At 52.6% G+C, this 12,847-nt stretch overlaps 1 protein-coding gene across 1 annotated transcript in view; it reads left to right on the top strand.

Annotated features, from left to right (window-relative positions):
* The first annotated feature begins 1,597 nt into the window (after positions 1–1,597).
* The window catches only part of WTIP (WT1 interacting protein), an 85,531-nt gene continuing 74,281 nt past the window's right edge, over positions 1,598–12,847 (top strand). The window contains exons 1-2 of the mRNA XM_075510792.1: positions 1,598–1,958; positions 2,044–3,572. Of these exons, the coding sequence (XP_075366907.1) occupies positions 2,093–3,572 (1,480 nt within the window). The 5' untranslated portion in view covers positions 1,598–1,958; positions 2,044–2,092. The remainder of the gene's footprint in view (positions 1,959–2,043; positions 3,573–12,847) is intronic.

Here is a 12,847-nt window from a genome sequence, read left to right as displayed (position 1 = left end):
AGGTGCTTTTGACCATCACACACCTGCAGACTAGAGGTGAAATGTAACTTGTTCCACAATTAGTAAGCTGCAGAAGCACATGGTAACAGCTTGTTTAGGAGATCGACAAAAAGTGTAATGAAAGACATGAACACACACTAGAAAAGAGCACTTGACTCCCAAGATCAGTTGTATTTGCACACATATGTTCACAGGGACAGCGGACTACCTCTCCCATGTCTAATAGATTTGCTTTTCAGGTCTTGCTCTGCACATTTACATGGTTTGTTGGATTTTTTTTTGCTTGCCAGCTCTGCACACACAAACAAACAGATTGCCAATCAATTACCCTCCACGGCTGGGGACATTTTTGAGTACACAGTTGCTTTTAATGTTTAATTAGGTATGATAACAGGATAAAATGTTCTTGGCACAGCAAAGTGCCTACAGCTCAAACTTGCAACGTATTTCTCTCCTCACAGGGTGCTCAGCACCAGCAGTGTAAGGATGCTGCTCAGGTACCTATTGTTAGGGCTTTGTCAGCATTTCTGCCATCAACACAAATGATGGTCAAGCATTTGCAGCTTAGCGGCAAAAAAATTAACTGTAGGCTACGGTTTAGTATCGGAGGTCTCAGGTCAGTAGTCATGGTGGAGGCGTTTTCTGACAGCCTTTTTCGTGTGTATACAGATGTAAATGGCAAGCAGTGCAGGGTCTTGTTTGTTACAGGATCAACAGATGAAGCTCTTGCAAAGTTACACAGACAGTAGTGTGCTTTTTTAAACTCGTGTCAATGCATAAATTGCTTTAGGCCACAATATGTTTATCATATGTCTTAGTCTGCCTTTTTTTTCTTAAAAAAAAGACTAAATAAATAACTGCAAATAATTAGCTGCTGTGCTAAAGCGCAGGTCCTTTCCGCAGAGTCACCTGGCCGGTTCTGGGGATTTTGCACAGGTGTGAGTCATTTGCAGCAGCAGGGCTGATCCCGTAACCCCCGGCCACTGCAGACACCACCGAGATGTCGGTTATTTTACTTGGCGCTCCCGGCCGCAGCCCCGGCAGGAGGGCGGGCGAGAGCTGCTCCCTTCCCGCGGCGGGACGAGGCCGCGGGTCCCGCCGGAAAGTTCCAGTCAGGGGCGAGAGCGGCGGAGCCCCCCGGAAGGCGGGAACCCCGGGCGGTTGTTCAACGTCTCCCTCCCTGACAGACCCCCTCCGTGCGCGGCTTCCCTCAGGGCGCTCCTCCGAGCCCCCCGCGCGGGCACTCTCCTCAGCCCCCGGCTTCCCGCCCGGCGGCGACCCGGGGCGCGGTGACAGCCCCACCGCCTCCCAGTCCGCGGCGAGCAGCGGCACCGCCCGCCAGCCCCGGGCAGGGCTCGGTGAGCGCCGGCCGAGGAGGAGAGCGGGCGGCGCGGAGGGGAGCTGCCGGACCCGCCGCTGAGCAGCGCCGCGGCCGCCCTCTCCCTGACTGACTCGGTGAAAATCATTGTTTGGCTCCGGCATTAACTACATTCCAGCGGGACGCAGCGCCCAGTCTCCTTCCTCGCATTCCTGCCCCACACAAAGGAGTCCCTGCCTCACCGCGCCCCGCGCTCCGCTCGCCGCGCCGCAAAGCCCCTCCGGGCCGGCCGCCGCCTTCGCCCCCCGCCCGGGGGTGCGGGCCGGGCCGCGGCCCCGCCGCGGGGCGGCCGGCCGGGGGCGGCGGGGGCAGGGAGCCGCCGAGCGCAAATTCCTCCGCGCCGCGCGCCATTGACTGGACCGAGCAACTTATTTAAGGCTGGAAAGTGACACAGGGGCTCCTCGTCTCTGCTCGCCGCGCTCCGCCGGGCAGCCCCGCCGCACCGAGCCGAGCGCTGCGGCGCGGGGATGCCGCCGAGGTGACTGCCGCCTCGCCTGGTCTCCGCCGAGCAGTCCTCCGGAGAAGGAGCCGCGTCCCACCGCTGCCCCGCCAGGACCGCGGGAAGGGGCTTGCTTTTGGGGTGATTTTGGGGTGGGGATTTTTTTTTGCCTTTTTTTTTTCCCCCCTTCCCTTTTCTTTCTCTGCTCCGGGCTGTGCTTTCGCAGAGAGTTCGCCGTCCCTCCCCCGCCCCGCGCCGCCGGGCTCCGGCCGAGCATGGAGAAGTACGAGGAGGACATGGCACTGAAGGCCACCAAGTTCATGGAGGATCTGTCCCTCTACGAGCCCTGCCCGGAGGGTCCGTACAGCCGGGGCGGCCGCCGGGACCTGGCGCTGCACCCCGACCTGGAGGAGACCAAGCGGGTCATCGCCGCCCACATGACGGCGGAGCAGCGGGGCCGGAAGATGAACGGCACCGCCGCGCCGCCGCCCGCCGAAGCCTTCCCCGCCGCCGCCCCCTGCGGCAAAGCCTACCCGCCCGCGGCGCCGGCCGCCCCGCTCCGCGCCGCCAACGGCCGCGCCGCCGCCGCCGAGCCGCCGCCGGCCGCGGGGCCGCCGTGCTGCGAGGAGGGGCTGTGCACCCGCTCCGAGGTGGCGCTGCCCTGCTACAGCGGCTTCGCCGACAAGGGCAAGCGCTACTCGGCCGAGGGCTACCGCTACGCCGCGGGCAGCCCCTACGAGGGCGGCTACGTGGCCAAGGGCGGCGGGCGGGCGGCCGGCGGCCCGGACGGCAAGTACGGCGCCGCCAGCCCGCGGGCCAGCCTGGCCGCCTCCTCGCCGGGCCCCGTCGCCGAGCACTGCAAGTTCTCCAGCCCGCGCTCCAGCCTGGGCGGTGCGGCCGCGCTGCCCTACGAGAAGTTCTCCAGCCCCCGCTCCAGCCTGGTGGTGCCCGGCCAGGAAAAGTACGGCAGTCCCCGCGCCAGCCTGGTGCAGTACGACGCCGGCGCCCTCAGCCCCCGCTCCAGCTACGCCAGCACGGCCAGCGACACGAGCAAGCACTCCAGCCCCCGCGCCAGCCTCACCAGCTACGACGGCGGCGGCGGCGGCAGCAAGCCCAGCAGCAACCGCACCAGCGGCATCAGCATGGGCTACGACCAGCGCCATGCCAGCCCCCGCTCCAGCACCGCCAGCCAGTACTCCTGCACCACCAGCCCCCGCTCCAGCTACTCGGACTCCAGGTACGGCCCGCCGGGCAGCGCCGAGCCGGAGGGGGCGGGCGGCGCCGGGCTCGCCCTGGCCAGCCCCCGCTCCAGCCTCTGCGGCCCCGAGGGCCGCGGCGCGGCGGGCGCCGCCGTGGTCAGCCCCCGCTCCAGCATCTCCAGCCAGAGCTCGCGGAGCTCCCGCGGCTCCATGAGCGCCTACCCCGAGCTGCAGCTGCCCTCGCCCCGCTCCTCCCTGCTGGGGCCCGGCCTACAGGAGGACGGCGCCGTGCCCGAGCTGGGGGACGTCTACCACAAGATCCATGCCCAGTCCCCGCCGCGGCACGACCAGCAGCACCCGGCCGCCGCCCCCGAGGCGGCGCCCCCCTACGCCTACAGCCCGACCAAAGGCTCCGCTTCGGCTCCCAAATTCAAGCTCCCCTACCAGGTGACGCCGTGCCGGGAGAGCGGCCCCAGCCAGGCGGAGAGGCGGCTGGAGGCGCTGACGCTGGAGCTGGAGAAGGAGCTGGAGATGCACATGAAGAAGGAGTACTTCGGTGAGTGAGTCGCCGGGGTGGGGCGCGGGGCTGGAGGGGGGCGAGCGGCTGAAGGGCGGTGGTGTGCGGGGCCTGCCTGGGGCCGGGTGGGTTTGGCTGTGGAGAAGGCGAGCGTGTGATGCCCAGGGCTGCTCTGGACCAGGTGCCTACTAAAGCCCCGTATCGCCTCCAGTGCTGTCTAACTGGTGTCAGAGGTGCTTGTACCATAGCTCGTTCCTGGAGTTTGATCTCTCTCCCGTCTGTTCCTTAGGCAGTTTGCCAGGATGTGTGGTGCTTCCCCTTCCACGTGCGGATGGGAGAGTTGTCTGAGGTGTTTCAGAAGCTGTTTGTGCTGTTGGGGCTTACAGTGACTCTCGTTTACTTCCCTTCCTCTTGGGCTGCTGAAGCTTCGCTGATAACCTCCAGCATCCCTGAGACTGTGGCGTTTGTGATTGTGTTCTCAGGCCGTCTGTGATAGAAGTTATCAACGACGAGCATGCCTGGTGAAGCAGTTTTTAGTGCCTCATTCAGTAAAATCTTTGTGCTAGTTCAGCGTGCCTGTGGGAGCCCCGGCATTGTTTCTGCCCCACGAGGCGTCTGCTCAGTGTGCAAGGCTGGCGGGGGTCGGTGTCATCCCTGGGAGGGGAGTTTGGGGGAGAGGAGAGCCCTCTGTCCTTGTTGAGGCTAAATCAGCATGTTGGTCGTCTCCTGAATTTCTGTTGATGTTTTATAGAACAAAAGTAACTTCTTGAAATGAGCAAGCACGTTTTGTAGTCACAGTAGTTAGGATTAAGCTCCTCTGTCTTTCTTAGTTTTGTACTGTGTGAAAAAAGCTAAAATGCCTTTGAAGGATGATTATGGAACGTGCGAATACTGTCCTGTTTCTCCTGCACTGGGGACTGCAGATGAGCTGGGCGACTGCTGGCCCCGGGCAGCCCTAGGCAGCAGTTTGTTCCCTCCTTGAACCGAGGAGTGAGAGCTCTTGTGTAGGAGCTCCCAGCAGAGGAGTGAGAAAGAAGCCTAGGAAGATGAGGGGCTGTGGATGAGCCAGTCCTCATCTGTGGCCTTTGAGGGGACAGTTATCTCTGTGCCTTTGTGTGCTGCCTGGGCACAGGGTAGAGGCTCCCTGATGGCGTGTGATTTCTGACAGACGCGAGCATTGCTGAGGATGGAGACATGCATTACCTTGGTCGCCGATTAAAATACAAGGATTCAGACTGCTTATGGCACAGCATTAGTGTGCCCTGCATGGAAGGGAGGAGTTGTGGGGCTCCTTGCAAGCATCTGTGAGATGCTTGTAGTGAGACAGACCTGGGCTGATCAGCAGAGGTAGCTGAGCGAGCAGTACTCTCTCCTACAAGAAAAACCTTTCTGTGAACTGCAGTGGCAGAGTTTCTACAAGCTCTTGTGACCAGACAAAGGAAACTGAATGCAGTGCTTACTGCCTCCCTCCATCCAATGTAGGGCTGAAAAGAAAGCTGATGGACATCCACTGCATCTTTTGCAGGGTCTGGCACCTGGCATGGTACTCCTCACCAGCTGAGTGACTCCAGCTGAGGACAACAGGTTCACTACTGAGTAGGTGTAGAAGCTGGATGGAAGGGCTCGTTAACACACTTAACTGCAAGAAATGTTTCCTTCAAAATTTCCACGGTATACAGTGAGAGATGGAGAAATAAGATGTATTCAGAGTAAGAAACAAGTTATAGCTGTCCTGAGCCTTTGAGAGGGGTTTCCAGTGGCCAGGGAAGCTGGATGTGCGATCAGGGACTCCAGGAGCAGCCCTGGGGAATCTGTGTTGTGAGTTTTTCTTATTTACAAGAATTTGACTGTTGCGAGTGTTACTACTTGCAGGTATCTTCTGTAGCATCGTGTTGCAGCATGCCCTAAACCTCGGCGGATGCATCCTATGTAGGATCAGCAGTAAGCTTGTGCCTTTATGCCTAGAGAGTGTATGTACTAGCTGCTCTGTAGGTATTTGTTGTAGCAGCACAAAGAAGCGCTGCTGTGGCTTGCACCCTGGAAGCAGATGAAACCCAGAAAACTGAGGTGCTTTAAAAGAAGGTTGATTTCTGTGAGTTGTAGAGGTTTTGATAAATTCTAGTGGGCTTGATCCTGCATTTCTGGCTCAGATCACGCATGGAGGCAAGTGCTGAGCAAGTGCACAAGGGGTTGGCAGGGACGATTGCAGGCTGATGGGTCAGAGACAAGGAGGGCAAGGACAGGATGCGGAGAAGTCTGCTATTTAGTTTGACTTACCTGAGAGGGTCTTAAACAAGGTTAATAAAGGAAAGGAAGGAGAAATGCACTGATTTGCATAGCAGTTAGCACATACTACAGCTGAAGTCTTTGCTTACGCGTTCACTCCCTTAGTGCTATGTCTGGCACATTACAAAGGCAGTCGCGGGGTGTTCTGTGATGCCCGTGGAAAACAGAAGTGTTGAGTCAGTAGTCTAACAAGGTAGAGGGAACAGAGGAGATGGTTTAGTGCTCCTTGATTAGATGAACTCAATTGTCTAGTGAGTAAATGCTTATATGAGGACACTGGTAATTTTACTGTGTTCTGTGTGGCCCCCCCCCCCCCCCCCAAAAAAAAAACCCACAAAAAACCAACCCACACCAAAACCCTGAAAAATTGAGCAGTGTGTTATTTTGAAACTGAGGTCAAGTGACTAACCAGTCCTGTTTGGAGGAGCAACAACTCTACCCTACCTTCATTCTATTTGTGGGTCAGTTTGAGTGTTCCCCTTACTGTGCTTGTGCTGGCAGTCCCTGGCTGCTCTTCCACACCTCACTGCTCTGCTTCAGGAGGAACCTGTAGTCTGGGGCAGATACAGACATGATGGAGGACACGTGCAGGGTCTGAACATCAGGGTCTGAACAGAGAGGCTCCAGGGGAGCCAAGCAGCATGCAGCCCGGCAGGTCTAGGGGACTGACAGCCCTCTGCCCGTTTTGGTATGAATGGCTGTGAGCAGTGTTGTGCTGGGAGCTTGGCTTTACTGCCTCACCTTCTCCATCCTTCCCTTTCTTCTGGCAGGCTTCAGTGCATCTGTAGAGGGGAGGAAACGCCCTTCCGCAGTTGGTTTAATCTGACTGAAGATGACAGTGCCGCAAAAGGAGTGCTCTGCATCTGCCCTACCCCCAGTTGCACAGCTGAGAGGTAGCACCCTGCCACTTCCAAGTGCTCCCACCAGCACATTGCAGCCACATGCGCTCATTGATCTTACAGAAAATGAAGCCTGCAGAGAAGGAGGGGGAGAGGGAGGGTTGTTTTGGGCTGGATTGGTAAACTGCTCCAATTCATCCCTGTCGATGAGGTGGCTGGAGCTGACCCAAGGGAGAGGGTGCAGACAGAGGGCTCTGGGAGGCTGAGACTGTTCCTTTGGCATCAGCCTGCAGTTGGATTGGGTAAAGCTGTGAGAATTCACAGCTGTTTCCTATGCAACCCCTGCCCAAACTGCTTCATCCTCAACCCTCTGAGAACCCCCTCTCTGTCCCTTATCGAGGTACTGACAGTTTACTAAACATGCTCGGTTTAGTGGCAGATGCTGAGAAGAGGGGTAATAAAAAAGTACTTTCACTCACTTTCATAACTCTTCTCAGCTGAGCATTCGTATGTGATGAGGTGAATTGTCAAAGTTGTGTTTCAGGGATGTTTTAAATTGAATGTGCATCCTCAGGGGTCAACAAGACATTTGTGGGTATTGGGAAGTCATCAGTTCAGGTGCTGGCTTAAATTCTATTTACTCTGCAGAATTCTTCAGTCTGATGTCTAGGTGTTGAAAAAGACGGTTTAAAGCAAAAATTGGATTTTGGCATGCTCATCCAAGTCAAAGCAGTCCCTGTGGGACTGACTGTAAACCTACGGCTTGTCATCTACCAGGCAGGGAAGTGTCATCATGTTGAACAGTCATGCTGATTTGGCTGTTGTTTTTGAACAAGATCTCTTCGTATGTCCTGTAGCTCTACCGGTATGTTGTCAGAAATGGAAGGAGAGTCGACGGAGGGGCGCAGGCAGCAATCTTGCGCTCCTGGCAGCCCCAGCTGTGCTACAGCCGTCGCCCAACAAGGGCTGTCTGCTCATCTTGGTCAGGGTGGTGGGATCCAGTGCAAGAAGTGACTTACTTGTCTCACAGTCTTGAACTAAAGGGAGATGGAAAAGGCACCGTGAGACTAGGGAAGTGGGGGGGAGTGCAGATTACTTCCTGCCTGTGCAAAGTCTAGAGAGAGACAAGCAAGTTTGCAATCTTGCTGGTGTCATTTGACACGCCTGTGCAGTGCCCTTTGTGAAGGTGCTGTTCCCCATCTCTGCACATTGAGCGTCTTCTCCACCCCTTGCTGCCACCTCACCCCCGTATCTCTCGCATCTGATATGCAGAATACAGCAAGTTCATACCACATGTGGTACTCCTCAGTGAGAAACAAGCGGTCCTGTCACAGAAAGCTGTCACCTTTCTTGTCTTCCACAGGCACCTTTGTCTGACCCTTCTCCACCCTGAGGGAAATGGCCCCTTTCTCAGTACCCTGTAGGAGGTTTACCAAGCAAAGCAGGGGTCTGTTGATGTCTCGGAATGAGACACAAAGTCTGGATTCTGTTAGTAACTGTAGTCATCTGTCTAGCAAAAGCCTGTTCTTACCCTAGCAAGTAGGCTTGACTTTTGAGAGCTCCTGGATCTTTCCAGAAAGCCATCCAGTAGTACCAGCACATGTTTTTTGGAGCACCACCAAGAAATGCTGCTAACATCCTGTTGAAAAGCACTTGGTCTGGTAGGTAGGTGTGGGGAAGAAATAGATCCCTAGACCCATTCAGGTCTTTCTGCCCTTTATAATACATATAGTCATCCATGCAAATATGTTTCTCTGCATTGAGAAATCCTGCTGGCATTGCAGGATTGGCTTTTGGGCCCTACAGTGTGCTTGTGAGTTCAGAGTTGCATGTTCATGTTTCTTTTGTGTGTGCAGGTTGATGTGACAGAAGGGTGTATATACAAGTGAGATCAAAATTAAGACAGATAACAATGGTAAGTCCCTAGAAGCTGCATTGTTTAAAGATGAAATTTGAAAATCTGAATAAAATTTAGGTGAGCTTGCAGTTAGTGACCAGACTTGAGATATTTGCTAAAGTCTTGTTTTCTGTCTTATGATTTCCTGAAGCTTCCTTTGTGAAATATTAGATCTTTCCTATTTCCATCATAATAGAGGTACGGGTTGATACATCATACTGTTTCTGGAAATAAGCAAAGATTTATTGTCTGGGAATTACTTTGTATTTCTCTTTATCTGGGCCTAGAAATCCATTCAGCTTTGATAAGCAGCAGAGATCCTTCAGCCTTTGCAGATGAAAAATAATGTCTCTTCCGTCAGATTTGAGCCTTTAATAGGCAAACATCTAAATAGAAATAAACTTACATGGTGTGGTCTCCTGAAGTGTTCAAACAGGTCATGTAGTTCAGAGTTCGGTTTTGTTGATCTCCCAGTTACAGCTGGAAAATATATTGCTGAAACTGATTTGAGAGTGGTCAGGCTTTTTTAGCTGAAATGCAAGAAAGCCCTCAAAAACAGGGTCAGAAGAGGGAGGTGTGTGTTCACTGGGGAAGGTGCAAGAAGAGCTGCAGTGGGAGGTGCTGGGGTATGTGTGAATTAGCAGCATCCTGGTCGCTTGCAGCTACCAGGAGCCTGCCCTCCTGTCATGGATCCTACGCTGAGACAGCAGGCAGTGCAGACTGCGTGTGTGTGAAGGGGAGAGTGAATGGTGCTGCTGCGTGAGCCTGGGTGCACGACAGTAGAGGAGAGGGAAAGAGAGTGAATGATGGGCTGAACGAGTCAAGAAAGTAGTGATGGGGAAAGCCTGGAGCTGGAGGGTCATCCAAAGGGAGGAAGGAGTAGGAGGGTGTAGGGAGAGAATGTAGAAAGAATTCAAGACAACAAAGAGGGATGCAAAAAATAAGTGTGATAACGCAAGTCAACAGAGCTGGAAAAAAGAATTCTTTTTTTGTCTGATGTATGAAATGTCCTATGAAGGATGTGGGAGTGGTTCTAGATGGCTTCTTGTAGTCCCTGCTAGCCATGCACGTGCTTGTGAGTCTCCCTGAAGTTGGGAAGTGATAAACCATGTCATACGTAATAACAGGAGGGGAGAGATGTGGAATATAAGTGTGTTTATATTTTATTAAGTACTAGATGCATGTAACATACAATTAACATGAAATGGAAATTTGGGCGACTACAACTTGCACAGAAGCATGTGTTATGAATGGGGACGACTGCTTTCTTCAGTTGCAGGAAACTTGACTGTGAACAGGGGTATTATTTGATGGCGAATGTTTTTTGCTTGGTTTTGTTGTTCATGCTTTTACTCTTGGGTTCTCTCTTCACTGTTATAAAAGCACTGCGTGCAGAGGGAGGCGGTGACTTCCAAAGAACTGCCATGCATTTTATTACGGCTACCACAGGTGAGGTTTCCGATACAGAGGTTTGGATGTATAATACAAGAGTTGGCATAGACATATGCACTGCTGTGGTGTAGTAACTCCTGGTTTAATTGTTACCCTTTCCTGCTGCCTCAGGGTTTGGGAAATGTACCCATGTGCGTGCACCTGTGAACGTCGTACCTGGTTGCTTTTGAGCCGCAGGGCAATGCAGCAATGTGCCAAGGGGGAGGGAAGGGACGAGCTACCCCACTCTATGGACCTGAAGTAAAGGGGATCGTTTACATGCAAAATGTGTGTGGAGAAGGAAGTTTCTTTTCACCTGTCTCAAAGAGTCTGTATCCTTGTGGAAAGGATACTGGTTTGCAAGGGTTGAGTGGAGCCTGTGTTGCAGTTTGCTTTGGTTTGGAGCATGCTGTGCCCCACTGATTGCAGAGCCACAGGGCCGCTGTGTGAAACGCTGAGCAATTCATTATGTCTGGTCATTTTTTAGGGCTGTCACAAGCTCCAAGCCAGGTCTGTATTGCATTCCTCAAGTAAGAGGCTCTCAAATTCTCAGAAGTAATGTCAGGCTTTAAAACCCACTCGCCGCCCCCCCCCCCCCCCAAAAACCCAAAAACCAATCAAGTATGCCATCTTATGGGGGGCAGGGAGATATGCTAAGCAAGATTCGAAGTAAAAAACTGTTCCTCTAGTGGAGTTTAACTTGTATTGGCAGCTGTTTACCTAGCCTCTGTGCCTGATCCTCCACAAAGATTTATGTGTGCGAATGTCCCAGTTGGATGTTAAATCACGCACTGGAAATTCGTATACGGTGGCGTGTGAATTGGGAGTAAATTGTTTAATGGATTCTGTGGCTGCTGTATTCTGCAGAGTAGAAACATGACCCTGTTGTGAAGGAACAGGTAACTGTCAAAGCAGCTGTAGTTATGTGACTGAAGTTGATGCTTCTTAGTGGAAAATTTCCCTGAAGTTGTATCATTTTTACATTTAAAAGGTGTAAATGATACAACTTCATGTGCTCCTGCTGACGGCTTGGTGGCAGCAGCAAAGATACCAGTCTAGGCTGAAATCCTTAATATCCATGGTTAATAAATTAGGATACAAATGTCTCTGTTACAGCCATGTGGATATTGGATATTTAGAAAGCCTTCTCAAAGCAAGAGAATTTGCCAAATACCAAAATTATTATTTAAAAAAAAAAGGAAAAAAATCTGGCAAAGTAATTTTCAGATGTTTAAGAGGGTTATTCATCAATGGAAAGAAAATAAAACAGCAGCAATAAGCCAAGCAGTTTTACTAAAACAAAAATTTTGCAGAAGTGTAGTAAGCTCTGAGCTTGGCCTCCTACCTACATCATATGTCCCAAAAGCTATCACAGGACGGTGCTTCACAGCATGTTGGCAGTTACGGTCTGGGGTTTTCCTCAGCAGCGCCTGGAGCCCCACGGCGTTGCAGGGGCGTCTCCTTTATCCCAGACCCAGCTCAGGCACCGGCAGAGGATGTAATCCTGCGCTGCTGTCTGGCGATGGCTACCTGGGCAGCTGTCCTTGTTGGGGTGAAGGTGTTGGGATCCTGCAGGACCCCACTCCCCAGGTCCCCTGCCCTGCTGGTGGGGGAGGAGGTGGAGCCACCCCTGTGGTGTCTCAGAGTCTGTGCTTTGTCTCGCAGCCTGCCAAAGTGGAGCGGTTCTGTTGTTGGCATTAGTTGTGTCCAAAATAATTTCTTATTTTGTGGCTGGAGAAACTAGGTGTCTCTTAGAGTATAATGTGGTATTTGATTTTTATGCCTATCCTGGACAAAGTGCCTCCTCTCTGACAGGGCTGGGAATGTACGATATAAAGCAAAACTGAAGCAGCAAAAAGGAAGAAATGCAGGAATGTGCACAGTGTCTGTAAGTTTTATTACGAACTTAAAAAGGCTCATTTGAGGGCTGCGTTCAACTGCCTGAAAGGTTCAGGTCCTGACAGGATGGAGGTACCTGAGGCTGTGATGTGGCATTGCTTGGAGATGCTCCAGGGGCATGACAGCTCCCGAAGCTGGTAGCAGGATTCCTGTTGGCTTGTTTGGGAGCAGGACCAGCCTTCAGCTCTTAACAAAATTAGCAGATGTGCTAATGATTGACCAATAAATGTCAGTGTTTGGCTGGATTTTTATGCGATTTCTCACTGTGCCTGTGTGGATGCTGTCTCTGGAAGTGGATTTTGTCCCTTTTTTCTACGTTGGAGCAGATATTTCTGTTGTGTGGTATGTGTTATCTCTTTCTATTAACCTCACTGTGTTGTTTTAACTCCCTATCAGCATAGCCTTGTTTGTTACTGTGCTGTGAGACAGAGGAGCACGAGAAAATGGCCAAGTCATATATCTCTTCCAGCTGGAGTATTTCACATTGTCTGAAACTTCATTCCTTGTTTTTTGGAGCAGTTTTACTAAATCTCTAATGTCACATTTATGTGTTCCAGCAAACTTTTAAGAAAAGGCCTATGACTCATTAAGGAAAAAACCCCAGCACCCCATAGCACAAACACTCATTTAATGCTCAGCTGAGAACTACTGTGCATATAAAACATGTAAGAGGTTACACGGGGGACTCAGCTGGGTGTAAGGATTTATTGCTAGTAACACCTATTTCCGAATTTGAGATGCTGGAAAAGTTCCTCTCAGCAGGTTTTTCACTAAAACCTGTAGGCAGTTGGGTTTAAACCTCTGTGTTCCTGTGTTGCTGGGGTTGTGGTGGTGCATGTGTGCTGGCAAGTGCAGCTCAGCCGTTATCTCACCCAGCATGGCTGCGAGCCCTGACCCTCCCTGCTGCTGAGAGAAGGGGGCAACAGTGGCAGCTACTGTGTGACTTGGAAAAAGGGGTATAT

Source organism: Mycteria americana, chromosome 8 (genome assembly GCF_035582795.1).
Source record: "Mycteria americana isolate JAX WOST 10 ecotype Jacksonville Zoo and Gardens chromosome 8, USCA_MyAme_1.0, whole genome shotgun sequence".
Lineage (NCBI taxonomy): Eukaryota > Metazoa > Chordata > Aves > Ciconiiformes > Ciconiidae > Mycteria > Mycteria americana.
This window is presented reverse-complemented; position numbering and strand designations above follow the sequence as displayed.